The following is a 25,063-nucleotide window of genomic DNA, read 5'->3' on the forward strand; positions in this document are numbered from 1 at the left end:
ATGTCAACGAACTAATAATGGAATTGAATCGTTTTATTTATGTCATCGAGAAAGAGAGAGGACTTGTCACGGCAAGCAATTTTTTAACGTAAGCTACGCTACATATACAAGAACAGCCTTCAGGAGATATATCCGAATCTTTGCATTGCGTCAGAATTCTTCTGACCACACCAGTTACTGTCGCCAGTGATGAAAGGACCTTCAGCAGAATGAAACTGATCAAGAATATCCTGCGCTCAACCATGACAAATGACAGGCTTTCTGCTGTTGCAATTATTTCCGTCAAAAACAAGATTGCCAGATCCCTGGACTATGACGCATTGAACAATTTGCGCAGAACAAGGCTCGAAAGAAGCGCTTTTCATAATTATGGAATACATGTGGTACATGTATGGAATACATGTAGCCTAGCCCACACACTGTCACTGTAGACCTATGTATATTGTATACACAGTTGTGCTTTCAACAAAGCAATCAGCGGATTTCCAATAAATTCACTTTCGCTGACGAGTCCGCTAAACTTTCTAAATATTAGCGAAAATGCTAATCCGTTAACCAAGGCGTTAGCTTCGCTAATTAGCGTTTAGCGGAACTGTGCTCTTTACTGTGTATAAGCCTACATAATACAAACCCTGCATGTTGTGTAAAATAAAACCGCATTCCAGTTTCTGTGTTGTAAGGGGCCCCGGACTTATGTTCAGAGGGGGTCACGTTCTTTATTGCTACGGCCCTGAAACCAAGCAACCACACGGCATTTAACATAATATATTAAACTGAACATAAACTATCTACGAACGTTTTCGGCCATACACATGTTAGCCCTTTTCAAGTAACGAAAAAGTAACTGATTTTACATCTACATTGAAATAAATAACTGATCTTCACACTAAATTGAAAACGAAATGCATAAGAATGAAACGGCAAAGCAGAGGAGAAAGGCACATCACATAGCGGTTAATTCCGCGAGGCAAACACGCATCATAAATGATGAATTAAGAAAAGACGTTAAGCAAATAAGAAGCACCTGCGGGTGCGGTATTTATTTCAATGTAAATATAAAATCAGTTATTTTTTTTGGAACTTCGTAGATAGTTTATGTTCAGTTTAATATATTATTATATGTTAAATGCCGTGTGGTTGCTTGGTTTCATCTGTTTTTTAGCTTACTGCAAGAATCATTTTAGTCAAATGTCTTAATAAACTTCTTAGAATGTGCAATAATTATCATCGTTTTCAACCTGTGGTAGCCCACTGCTGAGTGAAGACCTTCTCCTTTTCTTGCCAATCCAGTCAATCCTGTGCTTTTATGTATCAGTTTGTTGTTCCACATTCTTTGTCAATATCATCTCCATCTCATTTTGGCTTTCCTCATTTGCGTTTATTTTTCCAAGGTGTCCGTCCAAGTTGTCAGTTTGTTAGTCCATCTGTTGTCCTAATGTCTTGCTATATGACCTGCCCATAACAAGCATTAAACATTTTTAGAACTGCCAATGTAATTGTAACTTAATTACTAACCTTATTATGAGGTCTTCAACATGCATTTGTATTTTAATATACAGCCATTTGAAAACGGCTTGTTATAAAAATCGTAACTTGTGCAAATCTATGCAGGTTTTGCAATCACTTGGCACAGAAACCAATCGTCCTTCGTCTGTTGCGCAAGTCATTGCAAGCGTTGCATGTGCTGAAATAACACTCCATCAATGGGAAGACTTAATGCCAAGGCTTGTGGTAAATGTCACATCCACTGAAAGCTCTGAACTGTTGAGAGAATCCACCATAGAAACTATTGGATACATTTGTTCTGACATGGTTAGAAATTTTTATACAAATATTTGACTGGCAATTTGCTGATTAATTTTTTTTATGTTACAAATACCTAGCCTGCCAAGGCTGCCATTCAAACTGATTTTTTCATTGTGATTAGCCATTAACAATCATCTTGGGGCTTAGATTTGACTAAAAAACTCTGCACCTCAACTTTATCAATTTAAATGACAGAGGTTGAAAAACATCATGCTGAAATGTTTAAATTAAAAATAAAGGGATACCTTTTATATCACAAAAAGTGTCCAGTGAAAAAAGTTGTGATGTAGCCCAACGCCAGCATCCACAGCAAAAATAAAAGCTTGAGGCAAGATATCCTTAAGGGGTAAAAGAGATTTTGCACCACATAATTTTGCAGTGAAAACTCCTTGCGACAAGTCAAACGCGGTTAATTGTCTTGCACCAAGTCGGCATGCCAGAATGTTCTGACCTCTTTTTCATTTCATAACCAGCTTATACACAATCATTTGGTGCATCAAGCCTCTGTGCTTTTCAAAACTTTAATATATATTTTGTGTAGCCGTAACACTTTTTTATCTGCCGATGCATTGACCTGTGTTTCTTTTGCTTAGGAACATAATCACTTGGCCCCCCATTCCAATGAGATACTAACTGCAATCGTCTACGGACTACGTAAGGAAGAGGCCAGCATGCATGTCAAGCTTGCTGCAGCCAATGCAATGTTAAACTCACTCGAATTTTCAAAAAACAACTTTAAGAATGAAGTTAGTCCCACTTTGTAGTATGTTGTCATAGTGTGCGTTGTGTGTCACACACGTTGTGTGTTGTATGTGCTACGTGTAGTAAAATGTAATGATTGTTTTCAGTCTTTCCACTGGATGGAGGAAGACAAGCACCTTCACGTGGTCCCCCCCGTCAGTAACATACGAAATTATACAATATACGTATACGAAACGAAGCTTGTCAAACAAGAGCTAATGAGACTGTTCAGCGCAGGGTGGGTAGGGAAATGCCCTTTTCAAGGCACGGCGGTGCTTGCACTGTCGAAAAGTACCGACGACCCACCGTACTGCAGCTGAACACCGAGGGCATCACGGCCAGCAAGCTCAACATCATCGAGCACCTGGCCACCAAGCATCAAGCCCTCATCATCCTCCTCCAGGAGACTCACTGTACATCTGTGGATAAGTTGGTAATAACCAACTTCACACTCGCAGGCGCAACATGCAGCAGGAAACACGGCCTCGCCACGTTTGTCCATGACCGGCTGAGCTGGTCCTTGGTTGACCAATCCCAAGCTCAATCGGAGATCGAGTGGCTTTGTGTAGATGTAGCAGGCTACAACATCGTCAATGTCTACAAGCCCCCACCTTCGCGGATAACATCAACAGCCATCCCAGTGTTCCCCCACCCTAGCCTCTACGCTGGCGATTTTAACTGCCACCACACTGACTGGGGCTACAACTCCATCAACAACGACGGAGAAAGTCTGGCCGCTTGGGCAACCAACAACAACCTAGCCCTCTTATACGATCCCAAGGGCGCACCGAGCTTCCACTCCGGTCGTTGGAACACTGGCACGAACCCAGACCTGGCTTTCGCAAGTGATGACCGCCAGCCGGACAGACGTGTGCTAGAGAAGTTCCCAAGGTCTCAACACCGACCCTCGCTAATCACGGCCCCCTTGCTCGCCACACCTATTCCGAGCAAGCCTGTCAAGCGATGGAACTTCAGAAAGGCCGATTGGGAATACTACAGCTTCCTCACAAACGAAGCTACGCAGTACCTCCCATCCCCACACACCATCAAAGTGGATGAAGCGTACCAGGACTTCTGTGATGCAATCATATCTGCGGCAAAAGACTCCATCCCGCGAGGTCGACGGAAAAACTACATACCTTGCTGGGATGTGGAGTGCGACAGGCTCTACCGCGACTTCCTCAGTTCCCCCCAGGGCACCGCCACCACCAACTCAGCAACAGCCCTGCTGGCAAGACTGGATTTAAAGAGGAAGAAGCGCTGGACAGAAGCCATAGACTCAATCGACTTCACGCACTCCAGCCGCACAGCATGGAGTACACTCAACAACCTCACTGGCAGATCACGTGCCCCTCGTCGCCAATGCCCCATCTCAGCAAATTCCATCGCCTCACAACTTGTGAAAAATGGAGTGCACAAAACGAGAGACCGTGAATCAGACAAGTCCGTCCTCAAGGAAATGACGGACCTCTGGAAGGTCCCAACACCTGTCGAGGGCAACATCTCTGGTGAGTTTACCCCAGAAGAATTTGCCTCCGCCCTCCAGCACCTAAAGCCAGGCAAATCCCCGGGCCTTGACCACCTATGCCCGGAACTAATACTCCAAGCTGCCCCCTCTATGAGGTCCTGGTTAAAAGACTTCCTTTCCTGCTGTTTGCGTCACCTGCGCATCCCAAGAATCTGGAGAAGAGCCCTAGTGGTTGCAGTCCCAAAGCCGAAGAAGCCCCCAGGGGATCCGAAGAGCTACCGCCCCATCTCTCTGCTCTGTATCCCCTTCAAGATACTCGAGAGACTTATCTACGCCCGTGTCGAACCGATAATAGACCCTCAGCTCCCTCGGGAACAAGCCGGCTTTCGCCACGGAAGATCAACCGTAGACCAGGTCACTCTGATGACCCAAGACATCGAGGACAGCTTCTCGGCAAAAAAGAAGGCTGGCGCCGTGTTTGTCGATCTCACGGCTGCCTACGACACTGTATGGCACAGCGGCCTTACCTGCAAACTACTCCGTCTCCTTCCTGACAGGCACATGGTCCATATGATTATGGAACTTGTGCAAAACCGCAGTTTTACCCTTTCCACCGGTAGCGGCCGACGAAGTAGACTTCGTCGACTCAGGAACGGCGTCCCACAGGGCTCTGTCCTGGCTCCCCTCCTCTTTAACACTTACATCTACGACCTGCCTGACACCATCTCCAGGAAGTATGCTTATGCAGACGATCTGGCTCTCCTGCATCCAGCCGGAGATTGGCAGTCAATGGAGAGGAACCTAAGCCAGGACATGTCAACTATATCAACATATCTCCAGAAATGGAAGCTACAGCTCAGCAAGGCAAAGACAGTGTCGGCGGCCTTCCATTTAAACAACAAGGAAGCAAAACGTGAGATCAACGTTACCACCGATGACGAACACCTCCCCTACTGCGCCGAACCTACCTACCTCGGCGTAACCCTGGACAGGTCACTCACGTACCGACGACACCTGGAGTCACTGCGCAAAAAACTATCTGCGCGCGTTGCACTTTTGAGGCGGCTGGCGGGTTCCGGCTGGGGAGCTGATGCGAAAACCCTTCGCACAGCTACCTTGGCCCTCGTCCATTCTACCGCTGAGTACTGCGCACCAGTGTGGTGCCGCAGCTCTCACACCCGCCACATTGACACCGCCATCAATGACGCACTACGCACTGTGACTGGATGCCTGCGTCCCACTCCAACGGACTGCCTCCCCATCCTTGCAGGCATCCAACCTGCTGAGCTTCGCCGTAAAGGAGCCATGATTTCCCTTGCTCGTCGCGCACTGGACCCCGACCACCTCCTCCACAGTACACTCCAGCGCCTACCTGGAGGACAGCAGCGACTGAAATCAAGACGCCCATTTGTGCCCGCCGCACGACAGCTTCTGAACAACGTTGAAGATCTTGGAATAAGTGCGGCACACTGGACGAACTACACATGGAACATGGAGTGGCAAAACAACACCTCCCGACTCCGTGATTTCCTACCCGACGTCGATCCCCACCCTCCGGGAATGTCCCTCGCAAGACTTGCGTGGGTCCGGCTTAACCGCCTACGAACCGGCGTCGGTCGCTTTCGTTCAGACATGTGCAGATGGGGTCTGGCTCCCTCACCGGGATGCGAGTGTGGCGCCACAGACCAAACAGCAGATCATGTCGTCCATGACTGCCCAATCCATCAACCACCACATGGAACGCTTGGACTGAAGGCCCTGGATGACGAGACTGTCGAGTGGCTGATGACATCATGCCCAAACATATAGTCCGGAAGAACAGCTCATACGACGAAGAAGAAGTCTTTCCACTGACATTTTAAGTTCAGCAGTTAAATTTCAAAATTCTTTCCCCCTTTGTTGTAGGATTTACTTTATTTACCTGATCTCTGTTTAAAAAGGTCATCAATCCAGCATGCCAAGTTAAATTCTGATAGAAATTATGGAATAAACATAATAATTCTACAAGAACAAAAATTTATCATCTCATAACCAGATACTAAATATGAAATATCTAGAGTTTCAACTCTTTGCAAGTCCTAAGTTTCTTATAACACACTTTGTGTGATTTTGTTATCAGCAATAAGCTAGGCTATTTAGTCTTTTCAATGTTGAGTTGTATATACTTTGTGTGAATAACATTTCATAACAACTTGATTAAATACTTTTCAGGTTGAACGAAATGTTATAATGCAAGTTTTGTGTGAGTCAAGCCAATCAGAAGATGCAAAGGTAAGGTGAGGTTCAGGTGCAAGTTATGGTGTGGTTCAGAAAAAAGCTTGAGAAAAAACACAACTTGCATAATATGCATTAGAAATTTGTACATTTAAGGAATTATGATATATATAAAAAACAAAATGCTAAAATCGAAAAGATTGGGCGAATCCTTATCCCAGACTGGGAAGTCTGTTCTGCAGCACAGGCCTTACATAGATGTGGAGTTATACATTTGCAACATAGACCGTGCTTTATAGATGTGGCTATTGGAATGCATAATGTTATATACATCCTTGGCATGCCTACAATTTATTCTCATTCTTCACTCTAAAAAACAATGTTTCCATTCAGGTGAGGGTAGTGTCCTTGCAGTGTCTAGTGAAGATAGTATCCCTCTATTACCAGCACATGGAAGCTTACATGGGGCCAGCTTTGTTTTCGGTGAGTGTCTCCACCAATAGAAAGTGGTATCTGACATCTTTAATCATTGTCTTAATGAAACTTAAATTTAAAGTTACTTTTCTCGAGAAGTTTTGTGATCTAGTTTTTTGTCTGTTTAAAATTAAGCATGCTGAATCAGAGAGTGTGGCAATAATTGAACTTTGTACCAAGGCTCTTTCAAATTTCAAGGCTTACGCAGTTGACCAAGAGGTTATCCAAAGTTAAGTAGCGAGTGTTGCAAAACTGGAACTATCGGGACACTGCACGCGCAAGAGAAGCACCGAATTCAAGATCTTTTGCAACCCTTCATCTGGCTTGTATGACGTCACAATTCAACATTTGTCGCAGATTACAATGGCGGCCATGCGGTCGGAGGACGATGACGTATGCATGCAAGGCATCGAGTTCTGGACTAATGTCTGCGAGGAAGAAATGGAGTTGGCTGAAGATCTAAGAGAAGTAAGTTGTCTTTCAATTCCTGAAATTCTTATTGCTTGAAGTTGAATACGAGATATAGTTGACTCATATGAAGATAACCTTTGACCTTCGTTAATATTTTTGATAAGGGATGTTCTAGGAAGGTTTGTTCAGATTCTGTGTTTCGTCGTAAAATCTTCCATTTCAATAGAGGATCCACAGCCCACACCACGTACCGCACTCACAAGTGTAGATGCCAAAGTACATCAGTTCGAGTTCAAAAGTATTTTTTATTCATTTCGATTGACTTTATGGATTTCATTCAGGCTTCAGAGATCGGCAGTTTACCATCAAACACAAGTAAATTCTACGCTAAAGGAGCATTGCAATATCTCTTCTCGATTCTGACCAACATACTTACGAGGCAGGTATGAAGCTTTTGGTCTGGCATAACAGTAGAGTAAAAACATCTGTTTGTTTTGTATTCTAGTCACTTGCTTTAAACGTTTAACCATCTTAAATAACATTGCACGCAGTTGACGTTGTTTGATTGTAAATTTATGTTATTTTTTACCTGAGTTGGTTCTTTTATGATGAAGTTTTAACTCCACTGACTCACTTTATGTTTCAAATATCCAGTTTTTTGTGTCTTTATCCCAGGGTATAGTTGGGTAGTCGACTGAAAAAATGTCGGGTTGAGGATTTCGGATCGAAGCTTATATTTGAAGCTTATTCCTGTATTTTTAGTTATACTCTATGTTTCTTTAATACTTCTTATGCAATGCAATATTTTCTTTTAGGCTTGATAAGGGCTATATGCGTAGCCGAAAACGTTTTGTTTATTTTCTTTTTTGGTTGTTACATTGCTAAGTAGTAAGTATTGCCATGGTGTTGCTCAGCTATGTCTGTTTATGGTTAAAAAAAGTAACCACTCTACTCTAATTATACTACAGTATTCTTGTACTGTATTTGTATCTCATTTAAAGAGCGGAGCGCTAGTATGAAAACAAATGAAGAAATTCGTTTACTGAGAAAACTTTCCAGTTCCAAAGTCATTTTTTTATTGGTATATATATTGAATTGATGTTTGCCTGATCGAATTTCTTACTGTGATTTTTCACACAGTGGCATACAGTTGTTTCTCCGCCGCAATTTTTGCAGTCTGCTACTAGTACCATTCGGGAAATCCGATTCGGAGAAGTCCCAATTCGGAGACAGCCTCATTCGGAGATTTCTAAAATCTCACAACCCTATCTGTTTATTCAAAGGAATTAGCTTATAATAGAGGTTAATCAAATAAAGTTTCAGGGAAAAAGTCTCAATTAAAATTGCTAGATATCGCCAAAGCCGCAAGATATCAGCTTATGTACATCTACCTCACTGAAACATTAACTTTTTCGTTTGCGTTGGTATTGGAAGGTAAACACAAAAACCGCTTACCCAAATGATCCCAACAAATTCTCTAAATAAAAAGAAGCAGTCGCTGGATTCAAGAAATCACCGAATCTGTTTTCTTCTACAAAGGCTGTCTCCGAATTGGGATTTCTTCGAATAGGCCTCTCCGAAATGGGCCATTTTTCAATTTGTAGAGTGGCTACTTTTCATCTTCAAACGTCTTGCAAAGTGGCAGCTTGGTTGTCTTCGAGCAGAAAAGCTAGACAATGATGCTGTATTAGCAGAGTGTCCCAGTTTTAGGTTAATGTTTCAAATTTTTTGCTCCCACCTTTCATGTTGTGCCTATACTGTAGGTGAGAAAACTGCAGATATACAATTGTAACTCAATATTTCAATATTTAAAGGGGTCCTCAATTGATCTGAAACATTTTTTTACCAAAAAAGTGACTTGAAGACTCCTCTACATTTATTTTTTTACCTCAAATTTTTTTCCGTGTCTTCTGTTCTTCTTACTCTATCATACTTTAATTGGTAGCAATCATCAAAATTTTGTGAAACACGAAACGCTATTAATAGCGTGTTATAAATAAGCATGATAAGCTGGCATGTTACACTAAAAACAGTGTTGCCATTTGCTTTTTCAATTTGATCAAATTTTGAGCAGTTACACCAAATTAATGCCAAATGTGAGTATTTTACGATCAATTAAATTTATTGATACACATCGATTTGTGTACCATTGTGCAGTTAATATTTATTTGTTCAATACTCAAATTTTATACTAATTTGGTGCAGTTGATGAAATTAAAAAAGCAAATGGTAACACTTTTTTATGAAACAGACTGACTTTTTTTATAACCTGTAAAACACAAAATTTTGATAACTGCTCTGGTGCTCCCACTTAAAATATTATAGAGTAAGAAAGATAAAAGACTTTGAAAAAAAAAATGAAGTAAAAAATTATATGTAGAGGGGTATCCAAGTTTTTTTTGGTAAAAAATGTTTCAGAAATTCAGATCAATTGAAAACCCCTTTAAAAATTGAGATATTGAGCAAAAATTGTACATCTGCAATTTTCTCACCAATAGGGCACCACATGAAAGGTGAGATAAAAAAATTTAAAGTATAAACCCAAAAATAGGACACCCTACTGTATATACTTATGTAGAAATCAGTACTTAACCCTTTACAATTTAACCACCACTCAGGAAGAAGTTCCCACCGATGACGACTGGAACCCTGCCAAAGCTGCCAGTGTGTGTATGTCCTTCTTCACCATTTTGTGTGGTGATGACGTCCTTTCTCAGGTGCGTTGATGCTTCAAGTCAAACACTGTGATATTTTGTTCTCGAATGTATGAATTTATAATAATTAAACAAGCTGAAAGGTAGACCCAAAGCTGTATTATGTGTAATTGTGTATCCATTTAAATCTATACCGTAAACCGTAAGCCTTCATATAATAAAACAAATGCCTTCAGCTTAGTTTAGGCCGTCATAATAGACTGGGACAACGTTGTGACCAGTGAATGGCAGTCAGGAATCCAACACTGATAAAATACATGCACAATGCAAGATATGCTCGATTTTGCATCTTAATAGTCTTGGTGTGAGATGCCCCTGCGCCAAGTTAGCCGTGATCAATTGTCACATAAGATCAACACGCCGTTCCATTGACATGATCATCCTCTCGCAGGCTCTCCCATTCGTTTTCTCAAACGTGTCAAACAGCGAGTGGCGCTACAGAGACGCCGCGATTATGACCTTCGGCTCTGTACTGGACGTCCCTAGCAAAGACAGCCTTGGCGACATTGTGTCTAGGCTCCTGCCATCCCTTGTTGCCATGCTCAAGGATAGCCATGTTGCTGTGCGTGATTCAAGTGCTTGGGCTATAGGAAGGTAGACGGTTTTCTTGCATTATTAGCCATTACTAATTTTGCCCTCGTTCATAAAACTGTCTGAGCTGGTTTCCATAGAAACAGAATACTTAAACTGTTGAAAATGCGTTTATTTGCTTACATGTATAATTGTATAATGTATATGTTCCTTTTCTCTTGGATTTATGAAACGTGAGAACGTTAAGTGGCAGATTTTTTGACCAAAATGTTTGCACTGCTTCGTCAACCAAGAAAACTACAACAACAAATGTTGAAACCAAACTCATGTTAGCAAACGAAGAATGGTTTTGTTATCAGTGCTGCCAATCGAAAGGTTTGCTACAGTGGATGCATTTCACTGAATTAGTAACTCTGATGATGGGGACAATTTGTTTTTCGGAACACCTCTACTAACATGAGCTTAGTTTCTGCGTTTCGGGCTCTGTATTTTTTCTACCTAAAGTACATTGCTTTCAGAATATGTGAACTGGTCCCCAGTGCTGTCTTGAAGGTGGATACCTTGTCACCCCTCCTCCATGTCATGGTGGAGTGTTTGGATCATGAGCCACGCGCCGCAGCTCACATGTGCTCGGTAAGTGATCCAGATTCTTCATTAAGTTTTTCAGTACATTGTGAAAGCCTTTTCCGCCTAAACTTTTAGGTTTTAGGTAACTTTTCATATTCACAATCCAAATTTCATCGTTAGTGTTCCTTTCAAATAATTCTTACCATGTCCACTGTGAAACGGTCAACCTCGTATGCAAAACAAACTCAATAACTACATCTTCAGAAAGAAATAACTACTTTGTCACTGTTACAGCGGTAGCTGGGTGTTACCTCTTTTCCTTTCACGTGTGTCTGGGCCTTGCGAGAATGTATCTGTAATTTTTATACCTGATCCTAATTCCAAACGTGTGACCTTTTGTTGTTTTGTTTCATGGAACCAAAAAGAAATTCAAACCAATATATTTATTTTTCAAAATAGCAAAACAATTTCAAGTTGATTAGAGCTTTCGCCACACAAGTGTGGCTTCATCAGCAAGTAATCTTGTTCAAATAGAAATATTATATTAGTATTTATTTGCTTCCATTTTCAGGCGTTTTCATCGCTGGCCAGTTCCGCCTATCGCATCCCAGACTCTCTTCTGAATGAACCAGTCATCTCCGCTATGACTTCCATGTACGAGAAGATTGTGGAAAAGCTTCTTCACATTACCGATAGGTGGGTTGAGTTATCCATGCACGATGAGTAGAGCACTGATCCTTCAGTGATTGCGCCGCGTCAGTAGATGAAGGTGTTGTAGAGTTGTAAAGCCATCTTTGTGTTTTATGTTGTTACACTCTGCCCTACCATCGGCACTCAAGAGTTCAAAAAATTGTCAACGAAGAGATTTGGTTCCTTACAATTCATCTTGTCAGACACTACAATTGTGATTCTTATCACGTACAGTTTTGCTACCAAAATACTGCAAACAAGTATTTTTCCATAAATTATGACATCACTTTGAAGTCACGCTTGATCAGTTTTCTGACCCGTGACGATCGCCTGAATGCGGTGGGCGTCTTGTTCTCATTATTTCCAAGTCCGCGACATTTAGACGCGACTACTTCAGACGTCAACCATTTGTTTGTTCGCGACTAATTGTCGTTTCCGACATTCTCAGGAGTGACGGCCATCACAACAATCTCCGCACAGCCGCCTATGAAGCCATAATGGAGTTCATCAAGTGCAGCCCCAAGAATTGCTATGAGACCGTACTGAAGACCACCACTGTGGTGATGGGAAGGATCCACGCCATGATTATGATGGAAGTGCGTTGGTTTTACGTCAAATACGGTTGAATTGTGGTGAAACAAGCTGGCCTGTAAAGCCGATCCTCAGTTAGTAAACCAGACCGTTTGACCAGGGTTTTGGAGCATGCATAAAGATGACCCTGTTTCGGCCCCAGCTTCGGATATCTTTGTTTATCTGGCTGTCGCTCCGGTCCCGACTTGCATCAAAACACAAGAATGCGCCAAGCACAATTGTGTGTAAATAGATCAAATACAATGATAATATAGAAGGTTATGTGTCAATTCAAAGCTGACAATTCAAAGCGGCCAATTCAAAGCCGATAGTTACTTTATTTACGATAAAGATAATAACACTAATACTAACCCTAACCTTAACCCTTCGTCTTTGAATCATCGGCTTTGAATTTTCGTGATCCCAATATAAAAATACGTAATATGAAAATAACATACAGTATTGTATGTTATAATGTAGTAAATCTGCTGAATTCAGTTGTGTTACTTGGTTCTGTGTATATTGCGGAGTTAACGAGAATGTGTTTCCACCTCAGTCCCACATCCGATCATCGAGCGACCGATTACATTTCAACGCCATACAATCCCTTCTATGTGCTACTTTGCAAAGTGTCTTGAAGAAAGTCAAGAAAGCCCACGTGCTGAGTGAGTTGTTGAAGTTTACTAGGTGACCGTGCATTGGTTTAAACTAAAGTCTCTACAAATATGTGGAACTACCAGTATTAATTAAGCTTAGGAAGAAGAATTCGCTACGTGAAATACTGAAAAAGTGCATTTTAATCTTTGCATAAGGAAATGTCCTGTTACATAACACATACACAGTTGCGTCACCGCATATTTGTGGAAGCTTTGAACCGCCGACGCAGAAATCATCATCAATGTTAGCGTTGTGAAGGTGGTGACGAAATCTAATAAATGACACTGAATGGAGAGGAGTTCTTCAAGAAACGAGTAGCTCAAACACACCCCGGGAGTTGGGTCAAGGCTGATAGGCCTTGTCGTTTTACTGTTGATAGAACATAAAATATAGTTTCATTGCAGTTGTTCAGGTTTAACTTACAGTACCACACTGTCGGCCACACAGACGAGTGGTGGGAGTCCTGGTTCGGCAATCGAAAGGCGCCGGTTCGACACCGCTCAAGAGCATGCGGCTGTGTCTTTGGCACTTTGCCTTCCCGACCACTTAACTTAAATCTTCAACCACTGGGCGTAAGCCTGGATACGATAACAACTTACAACACGTGTTTAAGAAATAAAATATATGTTTTACCATCAAGTAACTTCATTTCAACGTACTTGAGGTATCTCCGACACCGTGGTGACCGCGCTATTACACATGATGAGATCCAGCCCCGGGGTTTCCATCGTTCAAGAGGATGCCATGATGACCATCAGCACTTTGATCCAAGTCATCGGGTCGCACTTCATCAAGTACTTGGAAGCAATCAAGGAACATTTGGTGGCTGGACTTCAAGACGCGGATGAATATGAGGTTCGCATCACTGAAAACTATCATTGATTTTCTTTGTCTGTGGTTTAAGAAAATCACCTCTTTACTAAAATTGCATCATTCATTTTCTGTATTCATCCGCTCTTTAAGCTTGTGATGAAATGTTATATACTTGGGAAATGGTTTGATTTTCACCCTTAAATAGTTCGCAATCTGTTCAATATCGTGAGAATAATTGAAACCAAGAATAACAATGGTCATAGTTTTTAGCTATGAGATTTGCACATCATATGCTGCCATAACATACTTCAGGTGAGACCTCGAGATCAGTTAGTGTATTTGTAATTTATTGGTCGCTGCGCTGCAGCAGATGGAGTGTTTTGACTTTACGAAGTGTTTCGAAAAGAATGCTCACAATACTACATGCATGTAGCATTCCATCTGCTGCAGCGACCGACAGACTGCAGATACGCTTCTCGGTAAATGTTCATCCGTGAAACAAATCGGTGTTTCGCGTATGAAGCAGCAGACTTGTAATTGCATTCCACTTCCAAGAACCAGTCTGATCTCTGCCCCAATTTTAGCGTACATAGTAATTGCATGTAGCAAAAGATCGAAATATTTCAATGTATGTGACCACGTATTGCACAGGTGTTTGTCGCTTCTGTCGGGGTGATTGGCGACCTCTGCCGGGTAATCGGAAAGCAGATGCTTCCATTTTGTGACGACATAATGACGATGCTCCTCAACTGGCTGTCCGACCCCGATGCGTACCAAAGCGTGAAACCAAACATTGTATCAACGTTAGGGGACATTGCGCTGGCGTTAGGCGACGATTTCAAAAAGTATCTGGACCCTGTCCTGCAAGGTCTACAGCAGACCACCTCGACACAGATTAAGAAGGTAACCAAGACGTTTTCATTTCGACTCTTGCCCCGTGGTTCAAACGTAGCGGATTTTTTAAGCAAGTTGATGATTGTTGATTTTTTAAGCAAGCAAGTTGTTAATTTTTTAAGCAAGCAAGCAAGTTTCGCATTTAGCAGCATGATCGTTGCCTATTTCACAATCTAGATACAAACGACCTGTTTTAATGTGATGCTGCAGGTTTGCTGTAGTACCACTTACTAATACTATTATAGCGCATCCGCAGCATTAGGCTGAAAAAGGTCGTTTGTATATTTGTGATATGAACATCTATGACGTAGGCTTAGCACTAAGGTTTGATTGTAACTTACTGCCCTCTAGCCTCTAAACGAGATACAGAGGTATTTTGTTTAATTGTGAGAATCTCTATCTTTGGACTGGGAAAGCTTCTTTGAAAGCTTAATCCTGGCGGTTTCGCAACTTGTAGAAGCTTTGAACCACTGACGCAGGACCGGTCACCGAGAAATCTACGCATTTGCATTGATCTGTTAGTTACATTACTGAGCTGTAGACATTCATACGAATACAACACACCTGACCAAACTCGCTGTGATTTGCTTTGGACTGAAGTCCCAGTTTGCAGTCACCGAGATGAAGTTTCGGATTGTTAAAGTGTTGTTATTTCTACATTATTTCGCACACGTTCCCGCTGTCATTGTATTTGCAGAACGATTATAAAAGCATAGAATATTCCAACGAACTCCGAGAAAGTTGTCTGGGAGCTTATACTGGGATTATACAAGGGCTCAAAGGCAGTGACCCCATAAATATAAACGGTAAAAAGTGATTCATTTGGCGTGGAAAAAGGTGGTTTAAACCAACTTCATGTTCAGCAACGTTTCGAAAACGAAACTGTTTTCATCGTCAGTGCTGTTGAATTACTAGCACTGACCAATGACCATGGAAACAATTTAGTTTTCGAAACGTTGCTGAACATAAGTTTTATATCTACATTTTGTGCTCTTTGTTTTTTTATTAAATTGACCAGATGCTCGAACCATTTTGCTGCAACTGTGATTGAAGTTTAAAAAGCTGTGAAATCACCTGAACAGCCACCTACCACGTGACCTCCATGAATATTGACCAGAAATGACGTTTCAATGGCCCTGTATCGTCATATGACGTATCATTAAGATTGTACTTATATTTCCTATTGCAGGGGTGTGCAACCTTTATTACAGGAGGGCCAGATATAAATAACTGGAAGAAACCGCGGGCCGCACGTTTATTTGACATATGATTTCTAGTAGTTGCAGGCACGAAAAAGTATTTTTTTGTTATTCATGTTATTCTTATGGCATTATTAGGGGTTATCTCTTTGCAGAAATAATAAGTCAATACGCATAAATTTCTGAAGAAAACTGCTATTCAAATTTATTGTCACACCGACTTTAAACGAGTTCAGTGAGAAATTTGCAGCTGGGCTTGAGAACCGATCGATAGGGAGATTTCATGACGCCTATTTTAGAAAAAAATTGTTTGCACAAATACGTTGAGCCAAAAAGAGCCATTTTTGAAGCCATGAGTTTTTTTAAATGTGGAAAGTCATCTTGGTTGAGATGTTTTTTAGTAAAAATCGCCAAGATTCATTTCTAAATACTTTGCTTTCAAATCCGTTTTCTCTTGAAGATCAATCAGTTCAAGTTGGATATCAGCTGGTGGTTTGTCAATGTCTGCGTTGAATGGCGAAGCGAATATACCAAACAAATGTTTATGAGATTCGAAGTCCTTGAAACGAGCCAAAAATTCATACAACAATTTTTCAAGTTGGTCTGCAAATTCAGTTTTCTTTTCAGGATGCATTCCATAGTCTCTCTGAGTTGGAAAGTGGAAAAGATTTTCTGTCTATATGTGAGCTTTCCAAAGTCGTAATTTGTTCATAAAGCATTTTATGTGACCATACATTTTTACGTTCCAAATGATTAAATGCAATGGGTTTGCGGTGGCCGGTGGGAAATTTCTAAAATGGTTAACAGAAGGTGCTAAGTCTACAGTACAATAATCCACTCCACAATGAATTGTTCGCACGTAGGCCTACCAGACTAAACTAAATTATAAACACGTTTCGCGGCCGCGCACAATTCAAAATTGGCACATTATTGCGGCCGCACAAATTTTCTTCGCGGGCCGCACTTTGCACACCCCTGTCCTATTGGATTACCTTGATCGTATTTCAGACGATGTCAGGTTGCTAGCTCCTCAAATCCCATCCATCCTCACTTTTCTAGAGACGATCGCGGATGATCCCGATCGCTCTGATGGAACAATCGCCGGGGTATCCGGACTAATAGGGTGAGATTCTTACTGTTTGGTTTTCAAGTGTCTTTGTTAAGAGCACCACGGCGGTTCACCGAATGGTAATTTACGGAGCGACAGGGTTTTTTGGAGGAATAATCCCCAAATCTTGTATCCAAGCAACTGTCGCGTTACGATATCATTGTACCGTCTTTTTCGTACACCGTTCAGCACTTCCTGACTTCGGTTCAACTTTTCGTCAATCCAAGCGACTGCACTGTTGTTAGTTTGCAACTAATTTATGTTGTGGCCACGTTATTCAATAACGACTTATGCTCACCACATTACAAAAGAAAACAAGATAATTAATACCGTTTTTAAAAACTTTGATGTGGTTCGACCTGGAATCGAACAAGTGGTTTGCGCACCCGATGTTTATACACGTTCGATATTTATTCATGTCATTTCCCTTTAGAGATCTGTGTGCGGCATTTGGCAAAGAATACGGCGCAGACATCGTGGGTTGGGTGGAAGCGAAAGCTCAAGTTCTCCAATTGTTGTCTGAAGGACGGCGATCGAAGACCTGCAAGACCAAGCTTTTGGCGAGGTGGAGCAGTGAACAAATTGGAGAACTTAAGCACAGAGGTCCTAGATTGGGTGAGTTTACCTGGTGTACAATTTTGATAGAAAGGGAACACGGAACAGTGTTGAACCATTGGGTTAATAGCTATGTTATATAGCCGAAACTGCAATTTTTAGTTCATGTTTATAAGAAGGTTCCATGTTCCGTTACTGAGCTTCCTGGAATGATAAGATAAGGTCCTCATCACATCAAGCCGTCGACACTAACGAGAGTAAGGCTACCAGTTTTTTTTTTCTCTCTCTGCCGCCTTTTATTCATGAACTACATTTATTACACTTTGGTTAGAAGTGAGCGCTGTTCATCAACCAGACCCGTTGAAAGGTTAATTTGGGGTCCGGTGCTAATGCGATCATCAGTCCCCAAACCAAGATACCTCTTAAGAACAAAGCATTATTTTCAAACAATACCAAGTGGCTTCTTTAAGTTCCAGGACCTCTTGGAAAGGCTACGGGCCCCTAAAATCATCCCTGTTCCAAAAGTACCCCCTGTCATCAACAACTTGCTTAAACCGGTGTGGGACCAGCTTTGCATTGTACTAAAACCAATGCCTTATCTGCGGCGCCACCCCTCCGACTTGTTTTTGCATGTTGCGTTGAATGCCGTGTCGTTACTTCGTCTTGCCTACCTGCTTAAATTGATGTCTGATTAGAATTATTTTTTTTCAGACTAAATACGATGTGGATTAAAATTCCTGGTGGATGTGCAATTTCATACTGGTGTTGGTGCTATTGCTTGCAACGTCTTGGCTGCCCCTTTGCGGTGCAATGTTTTCGTATTTAAATCCGGTAGAGTGTAACTTGAGCTGTGTACTGATCATTTTCTTTATATGAAATGCAAGGTTATGTTATTCTGATAGGTATTCTTAAATTCGTTTTTCTTTCGCTTACATCTAGTTTTCTTGCTTCACCGTCCTTGTAGCGAGATTCGGCGTAGGCCTACAGGCTATGGCATCACGCAAGCTCGTACTCTATAGTTAAAATCGACCAAGTCTTGCGAAGACCATTCTGCTTTCAGTCCAGGAAGTTCGTGCGGATGTTACTGTGTTTCTTTTGCTCCTGTCTACAACTTGTTTTCTAAAGCTTGAATGCTTAATTGCCTGTTTTATCCACACTTGCCTTTCTACTGCCGTCAATCGTGTAGCACCCTATTCACCAATAACACTGTTCTTTACAAAAACTGTGCATTTATCGTTAACATATTGTGCCACTGAATTGTTTGTTGTCGAACAAAACAGCTACACGCAGATGAGACTATTCAGCCGCAAGCAGGAATCGTCGTTGCGTGTAAACCATAGAGGAACGCATAAGCCATACAGCCTATCACTCAGTTATCTAAAATATTTCAGGTGACGCTATCAGAAGCTTCGCTCTTGTCAATTTCGACCCTGCATCAGTGCTTCAAAGCTCTACAAGTAGGCGAAGCTGCCAGGAATAATCTATCAAAGGCTTTGTCAGTCGGAGAATAAAACTCAAAACCAATCAAACATGCGATAAAAGTGTATTTGCAGTTTGCTACTTTGATAACACGAGCGAATAACTTAGAAGCTTTGACAACACTGCCAGGTTAGCGAGAATATTCCTTGCCCAGCGAGCAAAGGTTCTTTGTTTAATTTGCTTGCCGGGCTAATTAAACAATGATTGCTACGTTTTCTAAAACACCTTTAAGATATTTAATCGAAGCCAAAGTGGTAAACTGATCAATGAAAAACTATAGTATGCTAGCAAAAGAAAAGCATGATTAAGAATAAAAACAATTACAAGCAGCGGAAGCCAACCACAAAACGCGGTGGGTCAAAAGTAGTGCAAATCATGATCACAATACAAGGACGGACAAGGTTGAATTAGTGCACAATGATAAATGACAGTGGTGATAGGAAGTGCTGGGTTTATGGAGATACATCAGTCTCGTAGATCGCCGTCTCGTCGGAATAATGAGCCATAATCCTAAGGAGAGGGCGTACTTGCATCCACCACTGATGGAGAGGAATTCGATGTCTGGAGAAGAACTCAAACAATTACCAAACCAGTTTCAAGATGAGTTGTGCCTTGTGGGCAATGGACTTCAAAAATGCAAAGGAAGTTACAAGTAAAATTTTTGTTCTCGCTTGCAGGTTATTATTGACTATAATAGAATGTACTGCATCGGTATGCGTAAGCTACGATTATGATCTTTCCTTGAAGGGATGTTGAAATTATCGTCTTATTGCTACAATTGAAAATCTACTGTAGGCCTATCGACAATTCGACATATGTTGTTGTACACATAAGTGTCTTCGCTATACAAAGAAGACTGATGATGGGATCCTATCCTGGCACTTACTCGAAGTCTGTTTCCTGCTTGATGTCCTCTACCGGCTGGAACAACATCTGACGCCTCCTCATCCCAAGAAGACACACCGATTCGTGATCCAAACAACTAAGTGTCCCTGGAAGATAGTTTTCTAATGATTGTAAATAACTGTTAGCCTATATACGGTACGTACTCAATACTCATTGTATGCAAACTATTCGTTCAACGCGTCAGAGGACACGGTTTAGAACTGGGATTTGTTTTGAGAATTATTAAATTATTGCAAGAAACTCTCCCAAAGAATCACACATTTTAATGATAACGTTATCTAAGAAAACCATAGACAGATAATCGATAACAGCTTTATAAGATTGAATTGCTATCAATTATCTGTCTATGGTTTTCAAAAAGTATCTCTCTATCAAAGCTATGCTATCTAAGAAATAATAGAATTAAGGTCAAATTTTTTGCGTTTTCTTAATGCAGAATTTTTTCAGAGCAGTTTGCAGGTGGACTAAAAACTCACATTTTACATTTTATCATCATTGTTTGGAGCACAAAGCAATACAAACCGTGTAAAAATCATAGATTGAATCCCTGTTCAACAAGAGGTATTAAAAGATGGAGTCTCAAAATAAACCTCGTCTGCATCGTGCGAGAACACAAACCATACGTCATCACTCACCACCAACGGTGTGCTTGTCTATTTGATCGATGATCCAAAAGACTGCCTTCGCTGCGCATTTCGTCGCGAAGTTTCTGTCAAAGGGCGAGGGGACTCCACCCTGCAAGGAACGAAGGTTATTGACTGCGCCTTCCTATGACGAGGCAGAGGATTGCTATATTTGCTAGATTGCTATATTTAACGAAAGATATTGGACTTATCGAGCAATCTGTCCGGTTTATTTAGATTGGTTTCATGGCTTAACAAAATTTTGGGAAATATTCAGTTTTGTAAAAAAGCGAATTCTCAAAATTGAATATAACATTCTGCTGTGACTAATTCGTTAACCATTAACATTCCATGTTAACCGATATGAACCTTTAAAATAATGAGTGTCTAATTTTTTCTTGCCTTCAACGGCACTGCAGTATATAACTTTCTACAGTATATTTTATGTTATTCGCCCTGAGGATGCGCATTGTCATGGTGCGCGAAACGTCAGTGAAGCAATCAATCAACCTGTTTATTGTTGCTTTTACTTTCATCAGATGAACGTTACAACTAGTGCTAGAAACGATAATTGTCCTGATAAACACTCAAACTTTTTTGAACTTTTTTTTTGAAACAAAGCTTTTCAGTATTCATGATATGAACTGGCAAAGCGTTTTAAAACTGTTCACAGCAAACAACCGGCAATCAAAGTGTCAACATTACGGAATTTTGCTTGGTGTATTAAGAATAAGCTCTACCTACATCAAACATAAACATTACCAGACAGCAAAATCCGCTATTTTTACATTGATTCGACGTGTGCAGAAAACGGATTTTACTGAGTTAGACCCACTTGTTGCATGTGTCCGAGCACGTTCTTCCGACAGTCGAACACGTTCTTTCCTTCTTCGCTGTACAGCTGATGGATGAAATCCGTGTTGAAGTTGGCGTTTGCGAACTCGTTGCGCAACACCAGACCACGCTGGATCTTCCCGCGCATCTTCTTCTTCAGATGGGAAATATTCATCTGGAAATCAGCAAGAAATGGATTTGAAAAACTTGTGAAACAGTCAAGCTTGCATGGCGGACGTTCCCGATGTGGAGAATAATCGGCCATTCTCACTGTTGGGGATGAACTTAGGATGGCGATGGCCTCCAAATGCAGTAGAATTGGCCTAATTCTTCACTTTAAGATGATTAGAAAAAAGTAACGAATTAGGCAAACTGGCGAATTATGCAAACAGGTCAAAACTATAGGAATTCTGCCGGGACCGACAAAAATATGACGAATAAGGCAAACTGACGGAATAAAAGGATGACGAATTCTACTGTAGGTTAAAGTATACTGTGAGAATTTCCTACGGCAATGAAAGGGAAGACGATAAAGATCCACACTTGAAGTTGAGCTTTGTATTTTAAGGTTTTAAGTGACAATCTTAAAATGACTTAAACAGCAATGTGTGACGTTTTTCCGCTTGCAATGGAGAATTAATGCTTGTAGAATGCCTTCACTGAGTATCTTAGCACTAACAGCTTTGTCCATACAAAGATCGAATTACAATCATAGCCTTCAAAATTTCATAATTTACAATCTACGAATTATTTGTAAAAACCGTGAGCGGAAATATGATCCACTCTATCGCCTCCAGTAGAGGTTTTGTTGTGACGAAGCTTTTATTCCTGTCATCTTGTCGTTTTCTTTTAATTTTATTGCAATATTTAAAAGCCTAATGCACACGCACTTGAAGATCCCGGATGCTGAATGGCTCTTCGAATATGTAGGCGGCATCTGCTCCTGCTGCCAGTCCGGACATGGTTGCTAGGTAACCACAGTATCCTCCCATGGTCTCCAAAACGAATGTCCTCCTCTTAGTCCCGCTGGCTGACATCTTTATGCGGTCGCAGGTCTGAGGAAGAATTGCTACGTAATTGACGATTTGATTGTCCGCAACAGACGAAACGTTGCTGGTTGGCGAATGATGACGTCATCAAATATAACTTCATCAGCTCTTACGACATTCGCTTACATTGCCGGTACATGCGTCAACCATCGCTATATTACATGCATGTGATACCAATTAATACAATATTTCTGTGCGAGGACTGAGAAAACTTTCTTAAATATTCTTCCAATGGAAGTTACAAAAGTAACTCTGACCAGAGGATTCGAACTCATGTCCTTGAATGTTACAAGTTCCCCCCAGAGAAAGCGGGATGATCAAACTTATCGAAACAACAAATCGATTGTTTGAGCTGAGCATTTTCTGCTTCTCCCTTCCAGTGCTGGCATGGAGTTGGTTGAACAGACGTATTGTGCAACCGAGCATGACAGAGGTATTGTACGTCACAGGTGAAAGGTCATACAGGACATGCGGTGATGCTTACAACACAACCATGTCGTTTACCAGCTCTCAGACAGCAAAATCTGCCATTTTTACATTGATTCGACATGTGTAGACGTTGAATCAATGCAAAAAGGACGAATTTTGCTGTCTGGCACGATGTTTTGAATGGATTAAGAAAGACAACTTGAACTAACAAGTCTTACAACGTCGAAAATCAATTTTTAAAATTTAGACACGAATTGCCAATAAGGATTCAGTCTTCGGAATTAGCATATTTTTACTTCGGCAAAAACGTTGCCGAGGCCAACGTTTTTGCCTCGGCAACGTTTTGTTGGCGAGGCAAAAACGAGTTGCAAAAACGAGTGCAAAAGTTGAAATTGCTGTGAACGTTTATTACGAAAAGGTTGTACCAAAACAAGAAGCAAAAAATATACTAGAGTAGTCTATCACGACCGCATTGTTTGATTTGTTGTGATGTAATAATTAATACCAAAAGTAGCGATAAAGCGAGCAACGCGATACGCACGCTGTCACCGTAATTCACGTTAAATAACTCACGGGAGGGGGGAGTAAGTTAGTTTTGGGTTGATTCAACGTCCGAGTCAGCACAAATCGATTTAATTTTTTCGGCGGGTTATGTAGCGTAACAACAATACCCAATAGGAAATTTACGTTTGTTTTACATTAGGCCTAATTCGACATCTAGCGACATTGAATTATCATAAAATAACGTTAATTGCTCAACTACGTACCGGTAACAAATTATTAGCTCCCTGCGAGAAGATTGCCTCGATTTACATATAAGCATAATAATTTAATTTACATAATTTTGGTATAATAGGGCACTGCAAGCAACACAAAGTCTGTTTGATGAACTAGTCAGAATCGGTATCAACAGATGCTGTATCAGCTGGACGAGATAACGGAAAGCGAGGCGCCATAAGGAGTAGATGATTACAATAATTTTACGTCTACTGGCGTTAAATCAATGCAAATAAGGTGATATTTCTATAAAAAATAAAAATTTTATCATGGGTTTGCTCCTGATACCCATTCACAACTTTTAGGTGACTTACAACCTTGCAGTATAAATTCTAGAAAATAACCCCTTTTTGGTCCACCTACTGGACACGTGTCTAAGCGCCGGCGAAGTAGGAAGTAACCCAAATAAAACATCCAGCAATAGTAAGATTGAATCAACATCCTAGTCTGGTGTAGTCTTAGAAATTAGTTTGTTTTTTTAATTTTGTGGTCCTTACAAGCGCTCGTGTGGCTTCGGCATTTTTATTGCCGACGCTAATGCGCCATTCATGCGACATCGTCGGCAATCACCTTTGCCGATTGCCTGAAATATAAAACAACGCCCAGTTTCAATTTGAGAACAAACTTTCGTTAGTTCTTCTATCATTGAAAGTTCAGTTGAAAAGGAAGCCACAACAGACATCAACTCGCTCTGATGGATTCAGCAATGTTATCAAAGCTCGGAGAAACATAATAATAGCTAATTTGTGTGCAGAACTTGAATGTGGCGAGAAGGTTTCTCATAGCTCAAAGCTGCAGTTTTTCGTCTGATTCTTTAATGTCGGACCAAAAGTACTGCAGCTTCAAGCTATGAAAATGCGTTTCCTCGTCATATTTAAAAATAACCCCGAAAAAACTGCAGAAAAATGCAATTGGTGACAGTCGAAACGTTAGGTAGTGTTAAACTGTGCAGGAAAGAAGCTGCTTATTCAGAAACTTCAGCTGTTGTTTCGGTTAAACAATGGCTTTGCTGTGCAAGCAAAAACTGCTTACTTAAGTCCAAACTACCAGCAGTTTAAATTGAGACAAACTGTCGTCAGTCAATGACAAATTTACCTCAACAACCGCATTCAACCCAGTATCGCAACCAACCGTCATGTCTGTTCCTGGTACGTTGTTTGATATGGTGGCCGGTATCAAAACAGCGGGGATTCTAAGTTCCGGGTACTGAAGACGGCCTTTTTCAAGCTGAAGCAAACTGTGAAACCCCTAGACATGGCATTCAGTGGTTAGGTTAGTATAATAACCCAAACAGCAAATCTGTCGTTTTTTTACATTGATTCAACGTCTGCAAACGTTAAACCAATGTAAAAAACGACTAACTGGCTGCCTAGATAGTGCATCTGATGTACGTACAAAACACAGTTGATCATGCGATATGCTGGTGACGATCGTGCTGAAAGTTTACGTTTTAGCAACGTAAAGCTGCACAATGTGCCGTGACAGCAAAATTCGTCTTTTTACATTTATTCAACGTCTGCAGGCGTTGAATCAATGTGAAAATGACGGATTTTG

The 25,063-nt window shown here is 41.1% G+C and overlaps 2 protein-coding genes across 6 annotated transcripts in view; one reads left to right on the forward strand and one right to left on the reverse strand.

Annotated features, from left to right (window-relative positions):
- LOC145770117 (importin subunit beta-1-like) overlaps positions 1–18,658 on the forward strand; it is a 30,052-nt gene extending 11,394 nt beyond the window's left edge. For 2 of the 4 annotated variants that reach the window (XM_082581703.1, XM_082581719.1), the window contains exons 4-21: positions 1,612–1,812; positions 2,400–2,552; positions 6,227–6,286; positions 6,623–6,712; positions 7,061–7,171; positions 7,456–7,557; positions 9,733–9,831; positions 10,220–10,422; positions 10,878–10,992; positions 11,498–11,622; positions 12,065–12,212; positions 12,743–12,851; positions 13,508–13,698; positions 14,308–14,559; positions 15,248–15,356; positions 16,758–16,872; positions 17,291–17,472; positions 18,124–18,658. In XM_082581703.1, coding sequence (XP_082437829.1) covers positions 1,612–1,812; positions 2,400–2,552; positions 6,227–6,286; positions 6,623–6,712; positions 7,061–7,171; positions 7,456–7,557; positions 9,733–9,831; positions 10,220–10,422; positions 10,878–10,992; positions 11,498–11,622; positions 12,065–12,212; positions 12,743–12,851; positions 13,508–13,698; positions 14,308–14,559; positions 15,248–15,356; positions 16,758–16,872; positions 17,291–17,472; positions 18,124–18,128 — 2,370 coding nt within the window. In that variant the 3' untranslated portion in view covers positions 18,129–18,658. Of the gene's footprint in view, positions 1–1,611; positions 1,813–2,399; positions 2,553–6,226; positions 6,287–6,622; positions 6,713–7,060; positions 7,172–7,455; positions 7,558–9,732; positions 9,832–10,219; positions 10,423–10,877; positions 10,993–11,497; positions 11,623–12,064; positions 12,213–12,742; positions 12,852–13,507; positions 13,699–14,307; positions 14,560–15,247; positions 15,357–16,757; positions 16,873–17,290; positions 17,473–18,123 lie in introns of those variants that run through there. The other 2 variants (XM_082581711.1, XR_014289133.1) reach the window with 2 other exon arrangements.
- Positions 18,659–18,938: 280 nt separating this feature from the next.
- The window catches only part of LOC145774426 (ATP-dependent 6-phosphofructokinase, platelet type-like), a 29,846-nt gene continuing 23,721 nt past the window's right edge, over positions 18,939–25,063 (reverse strand). For both annotated transcript variants that reach the window (XM_082585686.1, XM_082585679.1), the window contains 6 exons: positions 24,605–24,757; positions 22,145–22,309; positions 21,256–21,429; positions 20,433–20,532; positions 19,778–19,883; positions 18,939–19,452 (listed from right to left, as the gene is read on the reverse strand). In XM_082585686.1, the coding sequence (XP_082441812.1) occupies positions 19,344–19,452; positions 19,778–19,883; positions 20,433–20,532; positions 21,256–21,429; positions 22,145–22,309; positions 24,605–24,757 (807 nt within the window). In that variant the 3' untranslated portion in view covers positions 18,939–19,343. The remainder of the gene's footprint in view (positions 19,453–19,777; positions 19,884–20,432; positions 20,533–21,255; positions 21,430–22,144; positions 22,310–24,604; positions 24,758–25,063) is intronic.

The sequence above is a fragment of the Aplidium turbinatum genome, chromosome 1 (assembly GCF_918807975.1).
Source record: "Aplidium turbinatum chromosome 1, kaAplTurb1.1, whole genome shotgun sequence".
In the NCBI taxonomy this organism is placed as follows: Eukaryota; Metazoa; Chordata; class Ascidiacea; order Aplousobranchia; family Polyclinidae; genus Aplidium; species Aplidium turbinatum.